Here is a 22,747-nt window from a genome sequence, read left to right as displayed (position 1 = left end):
TACTTTCTTCTATAAGGGCTGTTCACAACATTGCACTTCATTTATCATTACTTCCGTATTTTTTCCGTGGTTCGGCCTTTTTCCTCTATCATTGTTGTCTAAATCAAAAAATCTTTTAATTACAGCCGCTATTGCTTGTTTTTATCTTCACTTCTTTATTGAGTGTGTGTGTATGTGTATGTGTGTGTGTATGTGAACAGATTTTTTGCCGTAATCGACGTTTCTCAAAACGGCTGGGCCGATTTCAAAAATTTAAAAGCCAGTCGATGTATCTCGACGAGGACTATCGCTTGTCAGTTTTGTGGGACGATCGGCCAAGACGTTTCTTTATAAATAGCAGAAAGTGAAAAAATTTTCGTCCACGTTTTAGCCCGCAATTCTGAACCGATTATGAAAATTCAAAAACCGTTCGAAAGATATTGATTGGGAATCGTGCTGATTAGTTTTTGGTAAAGATCGGCCAGGCCGTTTTCTTGTAATAAAGTGTTAAAAAAATTTTTTTCGACGATTATCATTATTATTTTTTTGACGGTAGATACTATAGTCTTCTAGATCATACTAAATTATTACGGCCCTACGATAATTGGTTTAACTTTGAAAATTCATCAAAGTTTGCAAAATTGGTATCGTTTTTTTGGCATTTGTCAAAATTAGACCTTTCATCGACGTTTTCTCAAAAACGCCTGAATCGATTTCATAAATTTAAAAGCCATTTGATGTATTTCCATGAGGACTATCGTTTGTCAGTTTTGTGCGACGATCTGTCAAGCCGTTTCTTTGTAATTTAAAAAAAAGTGTTAAACTTTTCATCCACATTTAAGCTCATCCTACCTAACTGATTTTAAAAAATCAAAAACTGTTCGAAAGATATTAGTTGGGCATGATACTGATTAGTTTTAGGTGAAAATCTACCGAGCCGTTTTCTTGTAATTAACTGTTGAAAAAAATTTTAAGGCGATTTTTATGGAACTTTTTTTGGCGATATACATCATGGTTTTATAGAACTTACTGTAATATTATGGCCTTACGACAAGTAGTTTAATTTTAAAAATTTATCAAAGTTTGAGAAAATGAGTAGTTTTTTTGACGTTAGCTAAAATTAAAATTAGACGATTTACTTGGTATAACAATATAGTACTTGGTCTTAATAAACATACTAAACCATTAAAATCCTACGGAAACTGGTTCAAATATAATAATTGTTGATTTTTGAAAAGTTGCTTTTTGAAAATAATCCGAGTTAACATGTGTTCGTTCGTTTTCAATTATGTGTAATAAATCCACTCATAAATTAATTTATTTCTTATTGATTAAGTTGATTATTTACACATATCGGGAAGTTCATGTAACTTGTCTCTAGACAAAATACCAATATCAACTAGTTTTTTACTTAGGTGATTAAATTGAGCATGTTGCTCATTTGGTCGAGTAGTGTTTTCAACATACCTTTTAATTTTTGCATGTCATTGGCTTGATTATTATTTTGATTTTGAACTTAGTCCTTGTTGATTGGGCTGAGGCTGTTTTCTTGTGCGCTTGGGCGTTGTCCAGTTTTGTGCTCCATGTGTGCTTTATTGTCCTGTACTAGTAAGTGATTGATAACTCGTGAGTTCTGAGCTACAGTTTTTTCCCTAAAGGTGGAAATATTCGTAGTTTTTTCAACTATAATTTGCAGGATGATTGCTTGAGCATAAGACACAAGTGACGTTTTCGTTTATTTTTCAGTCCAGGAACAGTCCTTAGTATGGTGATCTCCTGCACATTTTATGCTTCGTAGGTCACGTGAGCAATAATTACCGGTATGTCCTAGAGTTTGACAGTTTGTACATTGTGGGATTTGACGATTATGCCGTTTCGCTTTAACTACTTTTGTTTTATACAGATATTCGAGACTGTAAATATCTGTATGGTTTTTGTTTTGTGCCAGCTCTACGACAAACATGTTTAATGGTCGTTTTGGTTGAATATTGTTTCAGATTATATACTCGTAGCACGTTGTTTATCTCCAAGATTGTTGATTTCTTCTTTCAACATTTCTACATCAGTACTATAATGCAGATTTTTAATTACGATTTTAAAAGATCGGATATAAGGATAAGATATTATTGGCTCTTCGGTAGGAAATCAAAAATGGACACACATTATTAAATTACCTACCTATATAAAGCCGTACTTCCAACACAAACGCTTTAACAATTCAAAGATTCCAAAATAAACTATTAAAAGAAATTTTGAAAGCGCCGAAGAATGTTCCAAAATCGGTTAATACACAAGCTCAGTCAAGGATGGAATAATTGCTTTTTCACATAAATATTAAAATCGTACACTTGCTTGTTAGAAAACTTCACCAATAACTCCACCAGGACCAGGTTGAAAAAAAATTTCTTCTGCATTAATCAACAATAAATATGAACACGGGGTATTCTAATATTGTCTAGGAATAAGATCTTCGGCAATCACTGGCAATGTCAGATGCTTTGTATTTCCCATAGATAAAAGAAGAGTATTTCCTAAATATGGTCAGATGATTTGTATTTTTCCAACGCCTACTGTTTTATATCAATTTTCTTACTCGTTTTATATCAAATATTCTACTCGTCCGTTTCGAGGAAGTTGTAAATACTACTAGTGGGGTGTATGGCATTGTGCCTTAAGGCAAATTGCTGGAACTTCCCGTACCGTAACGAAATGTTCGAGGAATATTTAATGTTTTCGAATAGATTATTATAAATGTTGTAATATTGTCTAATATTTATGAGAATTATATAAACTGAATTGCAAAGTTGAAATTATTTTTTCAAAGTATATCAGAACTTTATTTAGAATTAAAAATAAAATCTGAATTATTTTCGATATACAAAAAAAATTTGAAAAAAAGATTTGAAACAATAATTATTTTTTGCTCTTTATTTTCGTAACTGCTGGACCTGCCTTTGCCAAAAAACTAATCAGCACAGATCCCTATTAATAGGAATCGAATGTTTTTGAACCATTCAAATCGGTTGATCCGTGCGCCCGAAAACGTGAACAAAAAAATGCGGACATACAAAACACACACACGCACACAAACACACATCCATTTTTTCGGAGGTATGCCAAAATGTTCAGAAACCTTCAAAACGTTTTTGGACGATTACAATAACTTACCCTACGGGAAGTTAATTATCTAATGAAAAATAACTTGTTGAGAATTGTGTTCTTTATATTTATAAATATTAGCCATAAGTAAATTCATTCGAACGATGTATAATCCCAAGTAACGGTAAATGTTGCGAATATTTTGTACATCTGCAAGACAACCCTTAATAAAAGTTTATGATAGCTCATGTACCCTCGGCGAGCTATCATAAAACTAGAAATATTGGAAATATTTTAAACATGTAAAAATATAAGTTAGTTAGTCCTGAACTCTTGAACAAGTAACAACTAAAATATTATAATAAAGCGCTAAATAAATTTTTGTATCTAAATAAATTCTTTGATTTCACACACTTCCAGAAGAGCTACAAATGTTCCAATTCTCGTCGTTAAATATTCCAAATAAAACTATAATCTACTCAAGAAGTTATTAAAAATTGGTTACATTGAATCATTAATTAGTAAATTCATTACTAACGTCTCTTCATTTTGTGGCAGCTTAATCGAATCCAACTCCGAGATAAGAGTACAAATTAATAAAATAAATTAAAAAAAATTAAAACAAAAAGTGTGTGAAAAATATCCAAACTCTTAAAATTATCAAGTGATACAAAAATAAAGTGCTTATCAAATAAATCGATCAAAATCTATATAAAAATCATCAAAATAATTCTAATAAAAAATAATAACTGGAAGATTTAATAAAAAGAATAATAACAAGTGGAAGATTTTGAAGTTTAAAACGTGGGACCAAATCAGGACTTAAATCTACAACCCTGGAGCGACGATCAAGGTGAACAAAACCCTCTATCATAATCAAAAGGAATTCAAGTAAGAAAATTCATATATCATTACAAATTCAAGATGGAGAACCAATCTACAATTTTGAATGGAAACTTATTAGATTTAAATTTAGCCTTAGCTATATTACCGAATTTTATTGAAAACGAAACTGATGTACGTATTTTTATTGATGTATGTGATTCACTGAATGAAAACTTAAAGGCCAGTGAATCACAAAAACTATTTTTAACCATAAAAAGTAAATTCCCACCTCATGTACTAATAAAAATAATACGTAACAAAATTTCTTGCTGGGACTCATTAAAATCATTTTTGTATAAAGAAAATACGGAAAAAACTCCTGTATCAATCCTTCTTGCAGAGTTGCTAAATTATAAACAAAAACATAATGAATCGGTAAAATCTTTCAGTGAAAGGATTAATAAACTATTGTACAGAATTTATGATAAAGATTATGATACACACAAACAGACAGTCGCGGATAAATTGCAAAATGTTTATAACGAAATGGCTCTCAGAACTTTTATTAATGGACTGAAAATGCCATTGAAAAATTTAGTAAAATGTTGTAGGTTTGATAATTTAAATGACGCCATAGATTTTGCCATTGCCGAAGATACCGATTCATCCTCAATTTTAATATGCGATTTTTGCAATAACATGGGGCATAGCAGTGGTAATTGTTTTTTCAAAGCCGAACATAAAAATTCACAGATAATTTGCAATTATTGTAAAAAATTCGGTCATACGATTGATCAATGTAGACATCCCAATCGTAAAAACTTTTTCCAACAAACTCAAATCCCTACGGTTCCGCAAATAAAACAGGAAAGTTGTTTATCTATTAATAATCCTAATCCGATAGCTGAAAATAATAAATCCCAATCGAATACACTTTCTTCAAGTTCAAAAACTCGCCAGAGCCCGTTCCGGGACGGGCATTCATGTAAATAGCAATTGTAACAATATAAATTTAAATTTTCCGAACAGTTATGAATCAATCATTTTAGAAACTACACAGCTACCAAACACTTTTCATAATTTTTTAATAGACAGCGGTAGTGACATATCATTAATTAAAGTTCATAACATTGATAAAGAAACTCTCGTATACACAGATAAAAAAATTGAACTCATTGGAATAACATCAAATTCATTAACAACCCATGGCGTTTCTTATATTAACTTTAAATTTTCCGAACAAAATACAGAATTTCCGTTTCAAGTTGTATCAAATCTTCCAATTAAATATTCAGGAATCATCGGTAAAGACTTTTTATTGAAATTTAAAGCAAAAATTAATTATCATTCTAAATTATTTTCACTAGAAATCAATAACCAAGAGTTTACAACCCCTTTAGTTAATTTCGAAAAACATTTAATCCCTCCTCGATCCGAAACAACATTAAAAATCGAAACTGCGTTAAACGACGAAGCAGTATGTTTTTCAAAACAATATGAAAACGAATTGATATTAGCTAACTGTATTGTAAAACCTATTGAAAATTGTTTTTTTATAAATATTATTAATCCTACGTCAGATCGTCAATTCCTTAATTCAAAAGACGTAAACTTCGAGTTATTAAGCAACTTTGATATAATCGACTCTATAAATCTTAATAAAAATAAATCTATCAAATCTAACCAAGAATCAATCGATTTTCAATGTTTGTTCAATAACGTAAATTACAACGATACAATTGATGACAATGACAAGAATCAAAGAGTACAAAAAGTTTTACAATGCATAAAAACTAATCACATGACAAATCTCGAAAAAGATTCAATTTTAAATATTTGTACAAAATTTCATGATCTGTTTTATTTAGAAAACGACAAACTGACATATACAAATACGATTACTCATAGTATCCCCGTCGAAAATGACGAAAAACCCATATACATAAAACCCTACAGATTACCGCACGCTCATAAAACAGAAATTCACCGACAAGTTTCACAGATGTTAGCAGACGATATTATTCAAAATTCGCAAAGTCCCTGGAATTTTCCTTTAATTATTGTCCCCAAAAAACCTGATACTGACGGAAATAAAAAATGGAGGATTTGCGTCGATTTCAGAAAATTAAACGCAATTACAAAATCGGACGCTTTCTCATTACCAAACATCACTGACATTATTGACCAACTAGGTAACTCACGATTTTTCACGACTCTAGATTTAGCTCAAGGCTTTCATCAAATTTTACTAAATAAAACTGACCGAGAAAAAACTGCATTTTCTACTGACTTCGGACATTTTGAGTATAAACGTTTACCGTTTGGACTTAAGGGCGGACCGGCGACTTTACAGAGACTGACCAATAGAGTTTTATCGGGCATACAAGGAATTAGAACTCTAGTTTATACGACATAATAGTTTACGGGAAAACACTTGAAGAACATAATACCAAGTTACTAGAAGTGCTAGAAAAATTACGACAATACAATCTAAAGTTGCAACCCGATAAGTGTCATTTTTTGAAACACGAAATTACGTATTTAGGCCATATTATCGGTGCACACGGTGTGTCTCCTGATCCTGATAAAATGTCCTCAGTCAAAAACTTTCCCACTCCTTCCAATCAAAAAGAAATAAAAATATTTTTAGGATTGTCCGGTTACTACCGCAAGTTTATACAAAATTACTCCCGAATTGCATTACCTCTAACCGAATTATTAAAAAAGGACGCGAAATTTAATTGGACCCAAGAGTGTGAACTTGCATTTAACGAACTTAAACAAAAACTAATAAATCCACCTTTACTCCAGTATCCTGATTTCGATCGAGAATTTTCATTAACCACGGACGCAAGCGGTTTTGCATTAGGCGCGGTTCTATCTCAAAATGTCGAAGGAAAAGATTTACCAATTGCATATGCATCGCGAACCTTGCACCCCGCAGAAAAAAATTATTCTACTATAGACAAAGAACTTTTAGCAATCGTGTGGAGCATAAAACATTTCCGACCTTACCATTCAAATTGTACACCGATCACATGCCCCTTATCTACTTGTACAAATGTAAAGATCCAAATTCACGGCAAATGCGCTGGAGGCTTTCTTTAGAAGAATATGAATTCGATATAATTTATAAATCTGGATCATCTAATACGAATGCTGATAGTTTATCTCGCTCATTTTTTGATATTCAAGAATTAGCATCTAATGAAAATACTTCACCTATTCCTATCGATTCTAAACCAAAATTTTCTCTTCTATGCAGATGCAATTTTAATTCCGAAATTAATTTTGAAATTTTTTTAAATACTATTAAAACCTCGGTTATAATTAATAACAATATCGAGGAATCGAATGAAGTTTTTCTCACATCCCTAAAACATGAAGAATCCGCATTGATATTCCTGATAAAAAACCAAACTCCCGATGATAAATTAACTAAATATTTCGATTTTTTCCAACATAGTAACATTAATAACAATTTGGCTAATTACGGAACACACGATTTTTTCAACTTAAACTACTCTCAAAAACAAATTTTTTACTCAATTGTAAATAACATGAATTCCCAGCCAACACTTGAAGATTTTTTCCATTGCCTCTTAAATCTAAAAGCTCATTTAATTCAAGAAAATATTAAATCTATTGCTATTCCAGCTCCCGCACAATTTCAAAGTTTTTGCCACATACCAATAGAAAATTTTAGAATTTTATTACGATACATTTTCAGAGACACCGACATAAAATTAAAAATTTATTATGACAAAATTATTGAAAACCTAACACCGGATGAGATAAGTAAGATTTTAAACCAATTTCATAGATCACAATATACGGGAGGTCATCTGGGCCATAAAAAAACGTTCAGCAGAATACGTAGCATATACAAATGGCCAAAAATGCGAAAACAAATTAAATCATATGTAAGCAAATGTCCTGATTGTCAAAAAATAAAGTATGTAAGAAAACAAGGCAACCTTTAGTTATAACAACAACAGCCCGCGAGCCTTTCGAAAAAATTTGTATTGATATTTGCGGCCCTTACCCCGTTTCTGATTCCGGAAATAAATATTTGTTGACATTTATATGCGACTTAACGAAATATGCAGGCGCCATCCCCATTTGTAATCAAGAAAGTTCGACAGTCGCAAATGCATTTGTTTCAGAAATTATTTTAAAATTTGGCTTTCCTAAGGAAATTCTATCTGATCAAGGCACCACGTTTACTAGCAATTTATTCAAGGACGTTTGCAAATTACTAAAAATTAAAAAGATAACAACTTCCCCGTACAGACCTGAGTCGAATGGCTCATGTGAAAGGATCCATAGGGATTATGTTCAGAACTTGAGATCTTATATTAACAAAACTCAAACAGATTGGGACAAATGCATAAAATACGCAGTTTTTATCCATAATACAACTATACATAACGCGACAAATTACACACCTTTCGAGTTAGTTTTTGGTAGGAAAATAGAATTACCACTGTCTATAGCAAAACCTATATTTCAATACAACTACGACACTTACGTTAATGAGTTAAAATCGCGGTTATCGCACGCGAATAGTTTCGCTCGACAGGATTTACTGAGTAATAAAGAAAAAACTAAAAGTAACTATGATCAAAATTTGAATCCTGAAACCTTTGAGATCGATGAGTATGTGCTTTTGAGAGATGAAACTCCGTATCCGCGGCGATGCAAAAAACTTTTGCCCCTATGGAAAGGTCCCTTTAAAATATTAAAAACCGATAGTATAAATAGTACCATTTTGATCCATAATAAACATGTACAAGTGCACAACAACAAATTGAAAAAGTTTATACCAAACGAGTGAAGTAACATATAATAGTAACATAATCTTTATCAAATTTTCTAAAAAAAAATCTTATTATTGAGTTGCATTTAATTAATTTGATAAATCTTATAGAATAATGTTAATTATCACATAAATCAAATTATCAATTAAATTTTATTGATTAAATAATAATAATAAAAATAATATTTCTTTTCACAAATAAATTAAATCTAAAATATGTAATGTAAATGTAAATCTAGAATTTAAAAAAATAGTCCAATTTATAATATTAATGTTAAGGTTTAGCTAAGTGTTTTGATTTACTAAAATATAAATAAAAATTGATGTCTTTAGTTGTTACAAGTTAATCACAACCTGAAATTCGCTAATGTTATGTAATAAGCCGAGGACGGCTTAATTTTCACGATGGAGGTGTTGAGAATTGTGTTCTTTATATTTATAAATATTAGCCATAAGTAAATTCATTCGAACGATGTATAATCCCAAGTAACGGTAAATGTTGCGAATATTTTGTACATCTGCAAGACAACCCTTAATAAAAGTTTATGATAGCTCATGTACCCTCGGCGAGCTATCATAAAACTAGAAATATTGGAAATATTTTAAACATGTAAAAATATAAGTTAGTTAGTCCTGAACTCTTGAACAAGTAACAACTAAAATATTATAATAAAGCGCTAAATAAATTTTTGTATCTAAATAAATTCTTTGATTTCACACACTTCCAGAAGAGCTACAAATGTTCCAATTCTCGTCGTTAAATATTCCAAATAAAACTATAATCTACTCAAGAAGTTATTAAAAATTGGTTACATTTAATCATTAATTAGTAAATTCATTACTAACGTCTCTTCAAACTATATCCATAATTAAATAAGTATTATACTCATATAATTATATAATAATAAATATAAATAATAATTTTATCTATGCTTAGGTTTTTGGGTTTTATCATTACGTTTGTCGTACGCCGCTTTATGGTAGTGTGCCGACACTCTTACATTTGTTTTCCGAGTTACTTCGTTATTCTTCGTTTAACGTAATTTATGTCATTCGGTGCTTCGGATGTGTTTTAACATGTCTGTTTTGGGTATTATATTGCCTAGGGTTTTGGATATTAATTTTATTTTGTTTAAGTTCAGTGCTTTAATGGACGATGAATGACCTTAATTGGCGATATAATTATTTACAGGCTTATGGTTTGTATTTTAATGAATTAATCATTAACCTTATTAGATTAATTAGTGAATGAAGCATAAAGAAGAAGAACATTGGCAGCATTTTATTCTGCATTTGCTTGTGAATTTCATATTCATTTATGTGCCTCGCTTTTAATTTAATTTTAAACTTATTGTTTGTCTTATTTATGATTGTTAAGTGAGTACGTACTTCGTTGTTCTTCGAAATTGTTACAATTCCAGGGTGAGGTTATGACAAAGCACATGTTAAATATATTTTAACAATTTCTTTTGTGGGCATTTCATCTTTTCTTTCTTTTTGATACTATTTAAAATCATATAAGGTTGTTTGGAAAGTAGTTTCGTTGTTTTACCACATATTTAATTGTATTTTTTTAAACTAACATAACACCTGAGCCCTATAATTATTATATGATTTGAAACTTGTTAAGGTTGTATTAAGGTTTGTGAAAAATGCTGATCAATAATGCACAGTTGTTGTTGGATGCTGTCTCTGTAAATATGGAAACAATTAGCTGCATTGCCGACATATTTTACTGTTTGACTGTAGAAAACATTACAAATGATAGAAATGATCAAATTCAATTCAAACCACTCGAAAGGTCTAGGATCTTATCTAAGCTCAATGTATGTGTTTCCCAGGTTTCCATAGTGGTGCCTCATTAAAGTCTGCGATTCACTTCTGAAACATGCTGAAAATGATTGGTTTTTGAAGAAAATTACCACTAGGAATGAAAAATAGGTTGAATACAATATATCTCATGCAATTGCTCATGAAACAAAAAAGAAATTTCTCAAACCAGTTGCAAGCCGATATTTACCAGAAACAGGTGATGCTTATGTTTGGTGAGATTTTAAGTCATGTCTGTTTTCAGTTATTTCAAGATACCATAATGGTAAATTTGGATGCCTGCTGTGATCAGCTGAATAAACTATATGATATACTTCATGGAAAATGAACTATACTCAACTTCTATACCGTGAATGTGACACAATGCCATACCCACCGTGTTCTCCAGACATGTCATAATCGGACTATTATTTATTTTTGTTACTAAAAAAATTATTAGGCTATAAAACCTTCACTTCAAATAAGGGGGTCAAGAAGCACCTTTATCAGTTTTTTGTTAATAACAACCACAAAATTTATGATTCTAGTATTACACTATTTCTAGAAATTTGAATGAAGATGTGTGAGTTAAATGGCCAATATATAATTTAATTCAGTGTTTCTTTATTTCACAAAAATGACTTGTTAAAAAATCTATAAAAACTGAAACTACTTTTTGAACAACCTAATACCTTTATTTTTTTAAATCAAATATTATAATAATTTTTATTTTTAGGCGTCGGTGAAGAAATACTATTCAACATGAGGAATTTTTTACATAACAAAATCATCCTCTATTTAAGAGCATTTCGAGGTAACTTGAGAAAGGGATCGAGTTCAGTAAGTTCTTGCATGTTTTTTTATAAGAGAGTTAATCTGATCACAATATTTAAATAGGTTGTAATTTTTGAAACTTTTTAAGACACATTTTGTCAATAGTTGGCAAAAAATATTGGTTTGCTTTCTCCAATATTAATTAAAACGATAAAACTTGATGATCTGATATCATTTTATTATTTATATATTTTCTATCTTAAATGGTTTTGTTTACTTATGCTGGTTCTTTCAATTTTCAATTTTCATCACTGGATTTACCACCCATTTGAATATCCCTTTTGTTTTAATACTAGTCAAAATGACTGGCATTAAGTTGACAAAAACTAATTACAGTTGTTAAATAAATTTATAGATATTATCATATAATAAAACACTTGATTGCTCATAGTTTTTATAGTTATTTAGTGGTGCAATACTAAAGAAGTTTTTAGTATCTTACTCTTGTTTGTGCATAAAATTCCATCTAACAAAGTATTTTTAGATTTAAATTTGAATGCTAGAGGAGCACTTATAAGAGAATGATTGCTTGGTTAAAGTCATACATATATTTTGTATAAATTTACCAGGTAAATCTGCATCTGGCATTTGTTGGAAAAAGTTGTTCGTCCACAATATGAAGAATTTGTTTATTATAAAATTTGAAAATTATTGATTCAATGTGTTGGTGTTATTTCCACTAAATAGGGGAAAACTAGGGAGCCCATAGGGGTACCGAACGGTTGAACATAATATGTTGTTGAACTCAAAATAGGTATTAGATATAATAAATTTTGTTTCTCTGAACCAGTGTAAGGATATTGTGGTGTGAGTAGATGTGTCATGTCATTTAATAGTTATAGCTTCAAGAATAAGTTCAAAAGGTACATTTGTAAATAGAGAGGCTACGTCTAAACTGATTAGTGTGTTGTCTTTTGGAACTGAGGTTACTTGTAGTTTGTGAGCTATTTGTGAGCTATTCATAGGATTTTTTTAAATAGAATGTGTATTGTTTAGTGACAGGAGTTATGTTGTTAAGATATTTTGATAATTTAAAAGTTAGCTGATGTCTGAAATAATGGGACGCAAAGGCAAATCTGGTTTATGTGTTTTAGGACGAGTGATGTGATAAGGATCTAAGTTTTTTAAATATAGAAAGACTGTATAGTCTTGGGTGACAAGGATGTAGGTTTTTTAAAAGTATATATACACACACTTATATATATATAGTTCTTTAAGTGTGATACATCAAACAAAGAAAAAACAAAGATTTATAAAATAATCTTTAATTTGAAATGTTTTATGACATACAATTTGATGTCATCAGTGTTAATAATTGGAACACTCAAAACTATATGATTTTTTTGTCACATTATAGTATGTACAGAGTTATTATCGTCTTAACTATGTTTATAAAATTTTTGTGAACGTATAAAAAAGACTGGTAAACACATGTTTTTGGTAAAATAATAAAATACTCACTTCATTCAAATTTGATGACATTTTGAAAAATGGTCAACGATTATTATATAGTGACCATATTTTTTTTTCATGTAATTCGGGACGGATTCGGGGTTGGCTGTTGATGAGCTAAAAACCTACATGCACATTTTTTCGGTTCAAATTTTCTAAAATATATTTAAAAAAAATATTGGCAATCAATACATTTTTAAAAATCTGGGACAAAACACCTAAAACCGGGACAAATATTACTTTTAGAAAAAGCCGGGATGCAAGGCGGAAAACAGGGACTGTCGCGGCCAATCCGGGACGTAAGGTCACCTTATATATAGTCATTGCAAAGCGAATTGCAGTCGGTTCTTTTATTTGTTGCTGCCTCATTGTGTAATGATATCAGGCATTCTTTGCTAAATCTTCTCTTAAATAAGTTACTTTCGAAATGTAGGATTGTGGGATTGAAAAATTTATGTTATGTTTGAGGTCATTAATGTGATCTGTCAGCATTGTTTTAGATTGGTTTTTGTTTTTGGAATTGTTTTTATGTTGTGATATTCTTTTGTGTAAGTGGGATAAGTTCTTTTATATATGGTAGACAAACGTTACCGATAAAATTATTGTCTTTAGAAATTTTAATAGGGAAAGAAGAAGAATTCATACTATTGAGAACCTTGAGTCTATTGGTAGTGACGGAGTTAATGAGATGATGAGGATATGAATTGTTTATTAAAATCGTGCGAATTAGGGATAACTTGGAAGGTTAAAATTGCTTATCTGAGAGAAGGATGGGGTGTTCGACTAAATTGATAATAGTACCTATCTTCATACTGTAATATGATAATAGTACCTATCTTCGTACTGTTTTATTTAAAATTTAAACAAAAATAATAACATGAAAAAAATTATTGGTTTTATAATCACAGACAAAATTATCGAACATAAAGAACAAGGAATAACCCTTAAATCTATACTAAAAAATTAGGATAACAAAGCTCAGTGGCCAATGGCAGATCTGGGCTGACTTGCAACTTTGGAGGTATACAAAATAGAATTAATTTACTTACTTTAATAATAACATGAAAAAAGTAATTATGGTATTGGTATTATAATCACAGACAAAATTATCAAACATAAAGAACATAGGAATACGATAATTTAAAATCCTAGGTGTCGCTCAGTGACAATTTAAAATTATTTGATTTAAAAAAATCAAATCCTACGTATTATTTATTGATATTGAAAATAGTAAAGGTTTTTGGTTAATTAACCGGTTTCATAAAATTATTTCGGTTAGGTTACCGGTTAATTAGGGAAATCTTTCAATCTTTCAAATATCGCGATTGTAAGTGAAATTGCTGAATTTTCACGAAGCAATTATATTAAATAAAGTACATATTAAAAGTTAATCCTACGGGATTTTTACTGACAAAATCGTCAATTGCTTCGTGAATATTTAAAGATTCAGCAATTTCACTTTCAATCGCGATAATTGAAAGATTGCTCATACGTTCTTTCGTCATGGAAGTACGTAGGTAATTTTTTATGATTTTCAATTTAGAAAAACTACGTTCTCCAGACGCAACTGATACAGGCATGGTCAATAATTGTTTTAAGCTTGTAGATACATTTGAAAATGAATTTTGTAAATTGTGTTTGTACAAATACTTTATTTATTTATTTATTTATTTATTCATCATATAGCCCACAGAGTAGCTCCAGGAGGACTTAAAAATACAATTTTAATATTCATATTTTAATAATATAAATTTACTAATATATGATATAACAACACATAACATAATATAATTCATAACATAACAATACATAACACAAAATAAAAAGCTCTTAAAAAAAAATTCTTAACGGTAAAACTAAATTATGTATGATGGAAATAACATATTCGTGACAAAATATCAAGATTAACTTGTACAGATGGTAATTAATTGTTTTACTGAAGTATTGTGAATATCGATATCTTTATTAATTGAGTTGAAATTATAGGACATTAGCACTATAGGTGAGTTTAATAAAGCATTAGTCTTAGGAGTAGGATATTTGAAAAACATTTGAGTTCGAAATGAGAGTCTAGGAACTTTAAAGGATAGTTGGTCTAGAATTTGAGGACAATCTGTGGCATTATTACATAGTTTATACAGGAACAAAATACGACCGTGAAAAATACAATCAGTGATCAAATACGATCAGTGAAACGACGTGTAGCAAGAGATGATACGCAGAATGTATAAAGTAAAATATTGTGGTCGAAACCACGTTCAGGATAAATTTTGTGCGTTTTAAAGTATAGATATTTTATAAATTTTCTTTGAAGCTTCTCTATCGCATCTGAATTATTGCTATGGTTAGGATACCAAATGATTGATCCATACTCCAGCTTTGAACGTACAATTGCATAGTATATGCCAATTAGTGACAGATTAGATTCAAATTTCTTGCAGTTTCTTAATATTATTCTATTCTAATGATTTTTGCGCCTTGCTACATATATTAGATATGTGATCTGTAAAAGTCAAACTAGAATCAAATATAATGCCTAAGTCAGATATTTTATCACACCTTTCTATGCAGGTGTCAGAAATTTTATAATCAAAATGCGTCGGAACGCGCTTGTTTGTAAAACTAATAATTTTGCATTTGGATATATTCAGATCCAGTTTAGTTTGAACACACCAGGAGTGAAATGAATTTAGTTGAGATTGCATTACTAGGCAGTCATCTATTGAGTTTATTTTAAGATATAACTTGAGGTCATCTGCAAACAATAGGTGAGGACAATTAATTACTTCCGATATATCGTTGATAAAAATATTAAATAAAAGAGGACCAAGGGTGGACCCCTGGGGCACACCCGAGCTGACAGTTGCAAAGTTACTCAAAAATTCATTAAGAAAAACGAACTGTTTACGATTATGAAGACAGCTTTCAAAGAAATAAGTAAGTGAAGTATTAAAACCAATTTTAGATAATCTAGCAAGAAGTATATTATGATCTATTTTATCAAAAGCTTTACTAAAATCAGTGTAAATTATATCAACTTGTCCGTTAATGTCAAGATTTTCAGCAAGAAATTGTTTAATGCATATTAGATTAGTAGTTGTGGAACGAGCAGGCATAAAACCATGCTGATTATTAGAAATTAAATATTTTATCGATGGAATTAGTTTATTAAATACAATTTTTTCAAAAACTTTAGCAAAATTAGATAATAAAGATATGGGTCTATAATTAGTAATATTAGATGAGTCGCCATGTTTAAAAATTGGTACTATATGCGCGATCTTCCAACAGTTCGGAAAAGTCTTTGTACTCAATGACAGATTAAATAAAAATGCAAGTGGATCACAAAGAACAGTTGAACAATCACGTACAAAAAATGATGGAATACCGTCAAATCCAAATGTTTTAGAATTTTTCAAACTTGCCATTGCAACTTGCACACAACTAGAATCAATTTTCTCAATATCAACCATTACTCTATTGTTATGATCAAACGAAATAGGCATATCTAGCTTGGGTTGATTAACACTAGTAAAGTATGAATTAAATGCATCTACTATAGCATCAGGTGATTCATAGTATTTGTCCAAGTAGCATACTCTCATGGATAATATTGCAGTTATATGAGCTAAAAACTAAATCTAACAATCTATTACTAATATTGATAATATGATTATATTGATTGAGACCTAAGACATTCATAAAATTATAGATAGAGTTACATTTTGTGTTAGTGAAATTATGCGAATATTGGACAAAATGAGGTACATTAAAGTCACCTAAAATTAAGACATCTTTACCAGAGATATGAGATTCAAAGAGTTCAAGAAATATTTCAAAATCTTCAGATGATACATCAGGTGGCACATATACTGTAAACACAAATATACACAATTTATTAAGAATGCACTTGCAGCCAACAATATCTATCGATGGAAGATATTGTATAGTATAAAAATTGAATTGTGTAAAAATTAATAGATTAGATTACAAAGTATATAAAATATATATAAGTTTACAAAAATACGTTGAATAGAGTGTGAAATAGAATAGATATACGGATGTATAATATTGTTGATAATTCAATTCTAACTTCTAACTTCTGCATAGTATGATCATATTACTTCAATTTAATGTATACGTATACTGAATACAGTCTAATTCCAAGGGTTCACAAGTATATTTTTATTCACGGCAAGAAGAACACCACCGCCACGATATTTATTATTGACACCTGTTCGCGCCGATCAAAGCAGGCGGTTATGCGAATAGAAAACAAAAAATCATCAAATAGATAATTATAAAAATCAAAGTCAATTCAATCAATACATAATCAAAACATATTAAATTTGTTATAAATACTATTATAACTTATAAAATAAATATATACAGTTATTCAATTAAGTGTTTTACATATGGTTCTTCGAAAAGTAAATTCAAATTCAATCAAAACAAGATCCTAAAAATCATTGGTCCTTCGAGCCGGATTGACATCCAGCAGTCGAAGAAGATACAAGACATCAATTGGAGCCAAAGGAGCAGAAATCAGGTCACTTAAAACTAACCATTTTTACAATTATAATCCACGTCAAAATGGAATCGTTAAAATCATTAAAACTGAAGCAAAGAGGAATGAAATCGCGATTAACAAGATATGAGAAAATATGCAAACAAATGGCAGAAACACCTACTTCTGAGTTAGATATTTTAGATATAAACAGCCATGTCGAAGAGGTAAGGCCATTATTTGAAATATTTGAAAACACCATTATCAATATAACAACGCTATTAGAAGACGAAGATGAAATAAATAAGTTAATGGATATCGAATTAGATGAATACTTTGAAAAATATAAAAGGTGCCTATCAACTTTATTAAAATTCAGTCAAATAGCACAAAATAAGTCAGATATTAATTCAAACAACTTTAATGATTCTAATATGACAAATAGTCTTAACAACATTAAATTGCCTCAGATTAATTTGCCTCAGTTTGACGGCTCTTATTTAAACTGGTTACAATTTTACGATTCATTTTCTTGTTTAATTCACAAAACTCAAACATAGGCAATGCCCAAAAGTTTTATTATTTAAAATCGTGCCTAAAGGGGGATGCTGCTAATCTCATAGAATCACTACCGGCAACGGCCGATAATTATATTATTGCGTGGGACTTATTAAAAACGCGGTTTGAAAACAAGAAAATAATCGTAAATAACCATATTAAAAATTATTTGATCATCCAGCCATGCACAATGAATCGGGTAAGGATCTTCGCAATTTAATAGATACGTTTAATAAGCATTTAAGATGTCTAAAAATGTTGCAACAACCGGTAGACCAGTGGGACGCTCTAATTAATTATTTAATCATGACAAAAATAGACAAAAAAACTCACCAAGAGTGGGAAATGCTCATGAATAGAGGGTCAGAATTAGTTACATTTGCCGAACTCAATAGCTTTCTAAATCAACGCTGTATGACGTTAGAAGCTATAAACCCAACTGAGACAAGAACCGGAAATTTCAATAAGTTTAAGGACATAAAAAATAATTATGTTAAATCAACAAAATCTTACGCTGCATCTACTAATTATAAAAATATTTGTTTGTTTTGCAAAGGGCCTTATCATTCGGCATACAAATGCCCAAAATTTCGATCACTATCTACAGAAGATAGATTAAACAAAGCAAAGGAACTAAAATTATGTATTAATTGTCTACGATATAATCATAATGTTAAACAATGCCTATCATTAAGTCGCTGTACCTTTTGCAATTCAAATCACCATAGTCTTTTACACGCAGATTCAAACCAACCACCAACTGTAAATGCACCACAAAATATTTCATGTCATTCCGGAAACGAATCAAGTCAAATACTTTTATCTACTGCTTTGATAAAAGTATTAGATTGTAATAACAAATATAGAGCATGTAGAGTTCTATTAGATTCGGGATCACAATCCAATTTCATCACGCGAAGTTTTGCTAATGAACTTGGTCTGCATAAACATCCGATTAATATGTCAGTCCAAGGAATCAATCAAAATTCAACGGAAATTGATTCAAAAACAGTAATTACTTTACAATCATGCGTTAACAACTTCTCATTAGACGTGTCTTGTTTTATTTTGAATAATATAACAAATAATTTGCCGACAATTTCATTCAATAAAAATATTTTGAATATTCCAAATTATGTTAAATTAGCTGATCCAACATTTAATAAAGGCAACAAAATTGATATATTAATCGGTGCGGAAATATTTTGGAGTATATTTTGCAAAGGATACATTCATTTAGGAAAAAATAGACCAATATTGCAAAATACACAGTTTGGTTGGGTCATTGCTGGTAGCGTACCCCTCAACAACCCCAGTTCGTTTACAACATGTTGTCATACATCTAATTTAGAAACTCAAGTACATAAATTCTGGGAATTGGAAGCGTGCAATGAGATTCAACATTTCACAAAGACGGAGCAACAATGCGAACAACATTTTATCTCGAATACAACGAGAGCAAATGACGGAAGATTTATCGTAAAAATTCCATTTACAGATAACATCAAAAATATAGGGAATAATAAACAGATAGCATTCAAGCGATATATTTTACTAGAAAATCGTTTACGAACAAACGAAAATCTATTTATTGATTATAAAAATTTTATGGATACTTATATATCACTAGGTCACATGAGCGAAGTCAAAGAATCTATCGAACCCAAAACATGTTTCTATTTACCTCATCATGGAGTACTAAAACCAGATGGTTTAACCACGAAATTGCGCGTAGTTTTCGATGCATCTTGTAAATCCGATACGGGTATGTCATTGAATGAAGTACAGCTTGTTGGACCCACAATTCAAAATGATATTTTTTCTATCATATTAAGATTTAGAAGGCATACATTCGTACTAACAGGCGATATAGAAAAAATGTACAGACAGGTTTTGGTTCACGAAAATGACAGAAAGATGCAACGAATATTCTGGAGGGATAATTTTAATAGCAAAATAAAAATATATCAATTAAACACAGTCACATACGGTACAGCTTCAGCTCCGTTTTTAGCCATACGATGCTTAGAACAATTAGCTAGAGAAAACATAACTAATTTCAAAAGAGAATGCGAAATCATTAGAAATGATTTTTATGTTGACGATCTATTAACAGGAACTGATACAATATCCGAACTATTTACTATTAAAACTAATATTTGTAACATTTTAAATCAAGCAAAACTTAATCTTTATAAACTTAATTCAAATTATCCAAAACTTTTAAACATGGACAATAAAAACAAAACCATAGGCGAACAAACTATTAAAACACTAGGCATATATTGGAATTCTGTTTCAGATAGTTTCAAATTTGATTATAACAATGTAATCATAAATCAAATTGCGAATAAAAGATCAATTTTATCAACAACGGCTCAAATATATGATCCTATGGGTTTTTTATCTCCAATTATTATTATACCGAAATTAATAATTCAAAGTTTATGGCGATTAAAGTTATCATGGGACGAAACAATTCCATCAGAACTAGAAAATAAATGGAAACAGTTTTGCAATGAAATAAAGTTTATTAAAACTTTAAATATTGAAAGACATATATTTTGTGAAAATCGTCTAACCACCGAATTACATGGTTTTGCTGACGCATCCGAGCAAGCTTACGGTGCATGTATATATGTACGATCTATCGATATCAATTCTGATATTAAAATAAAATTAATAGCGTCAAGATCTCGAGTAGCGCCATTAAAAAATATCACACTCCCGCGTCTCGAACTTTGTGCGGCACAATTATTAGCGAATCTTACGCAAAAAATAAAACGGGCATTAAATATCGCGTTTGATAAAGAATTCTATTGGAGCGATTCCACAATAACCCTTTCGTGGATAAAATCTCCGTCTTACAAATGGAAAACTTTTGTTGCCAATAGAGTTTCTGATATTCAAACAAAAACCGACGCCAACAATTGGTTTCATGTCCGATCGCAAGATAATCCAGCGGATCTCATTTCACGCGGATGCTTCACACATGATTTATTAAAATCATCTTTATGGTGGCAAAGTCCATTTTGGTTACAAAATTTAACTGAAACACAGCAACGTACAACTAATTACCTTACGATTCCAGAGACTGATATAGAAATTAGAGTTATAAATTTAATTTGCACGAAAATCAATACTAATGAATTTTTTTCATTATATTCTTCATTTAAAAATTAGTACGAGTCGTAGCCTTCTGTTATCGATTCTATCAGAATTCTAAATTGATTAAGAACAAAAGATTACATGGTCCACTTACCATTAACGAATTCAATGATTCATTAAAAACCTTAATAAAACTATCACAACATGATACATTCAAGCATGACATAGACATAATTATGAGTAAGGGAGCATTAAACAAATCTTCAAAATTAAAATCACTAACTCCATTCCTAGATAGAGATGGAATTTTACGCGTTGGGGGGCGGATAAAAAATTCTAATTTAGCATATGATAAATGCCATCCAATAATACTACCAAAGAATCACCCATTAACAATTCTGATAGCTAGACATGAGCATTTAAAATTGTATCACTGCGGAGCACAAATGCTATTAAATACGTTACGTAATACCTATTGGCCTATCGGAGGTAGAAATTTAACAAGATCAATCGTACAAAAATGTGTAACATGTTTTAAAGTAAAACCCACATTGATCCATCCATTAATGGGTAATTTGCCTAAAAGTCGTGTAACACCGCAATCACCTTTTTTTATATGCGGAGTAGATTACGGAGGTCCTGTCCTAATAAGAGATCGTCAAACAAGGGGGTACAAAAAATTAAAGGCGTATATATGTTTGTTTGTATGCTTTGTTACGAAGGCAATTCATATTGAATTAGTATCTGATTTAACGACGAATAGTTTCATGGCAACATTAAAACGATTTATGGCACGACGTGGCAAACCTCGCGAAATATATTCAGATAATGGAACGAATTTCATAGGCGCAGCTTCTGGATTAAAGGAACTGTATAAATTTTTACAAAGAAAGTCAAATCAAAACGAGATTACTGATAAAATGATAAACGAAGGTGTGTCATGGAAGCACATTCCACCGAATTCTCCTCATTTCGGAGGAATTTGGGAAGCTGCCATAAAGTCATGCAAGGCTCACCTAAAACGAATATTAGGAAACGCCATTTTAACCTTCGAAGATTTTTATACGGTTCTGACCCAGATCGAAGCAATATTGAATTCAAGACCAATTTCTCCTTTAAGCTCCGATCCTAACGATTATGATTCATTAACTCCTGGTCATTTTCTCATTGGAAAATCCTTGATTTCAACTCCAGATCCGTCAGTGTTTGATATACCTGACAATAAACTTTCTCGATATCAACGACTCCAAAAACTTGTACAACATTTTTGGAAACGCTGGCATAAAGAATATATTTCAGAGTTACAATGTAGAACGAAGTGGCAAGTGCAACAATCACAGCAAATTGAAATAGGGGAAATGGTAGTAATTAAGGAAGAAAATTTACCTCCAATGCAGTGGAAATTAGGACGTATCATTGAAACGCACCCAGGAGACGATGGAATTGTGCGTGTGGTAACAATTAAAACAAAGGGTGGAATACTCAAGCGTGCTGTTCACAGAATATGTGTATTACCAAAACCACTAACAACAACTTAATTCACATTCACGAAGATTACCAAACATTTTGAAATCTATATTTCAAAGGCGGGAGCATGTTCGCGCCGATCAAAGCAGGCGGTTATGCGAATAGAAAACAAAAAATCATCAAATAGATAATTATAAAAATCAAAGTCAATTCAATCAATACATAATCAAAACATATTAAATTTGTTATAAATACTATTATAACTTATAAAATAAATATATACAGTTATT

The 22,747-nt window shown here is 30.5% G+C and overlaps 1 protein-coding gene across 1 annotated transcript; it reads left to right on the top strand.

The window, feature by feature from the left end:
• Window positions 1-17,410: 17,410 nt before the first annotated feature.
• On the top strand, window positions 17,411-22,528 carry LOC113380678. The gene is made up of 4 exons (XM_026619828.1): window positions 17,411-17,551; window positions 19,155-20,043; window positions 20,569-20,946; window positions 21,066-22,528. The coding sequence occupies exons 1-4, from the start codon at window positions 17,411-17,413 to the stop codon at window positions 22,526-22,528; spliced, it is 2,871 nt and encodes a 956-aa protein (XP_026475613.1).
• The last annotated feature ends 219 nt before the right edge of the window (window positions 22,529-22,747 follow it).

Source organism: Ctenocephalides felis, unplaced genomic scaffold (assembly GCF_003426905.1).
Source record: "Ctenocephalides felis isolate EL2017-DRISC unplaced genomic scaffold, ASM342690v1 CF-g0.4_SCAFFOLD_02305, whole genome shotgun sequence".
Taxonomy (NCBI): Eukaryota; Metazoa; Arthropoda; class Insecta; order Siphonaptera; family Pulicidae; genus Ctenocephalides; species Ctenocephalides felis.
The sequence above is the reverse complement of the archived record's forward strand: the minus strand, read 5'-3'. Positions and strand labels throughout refer to the sequence as shown.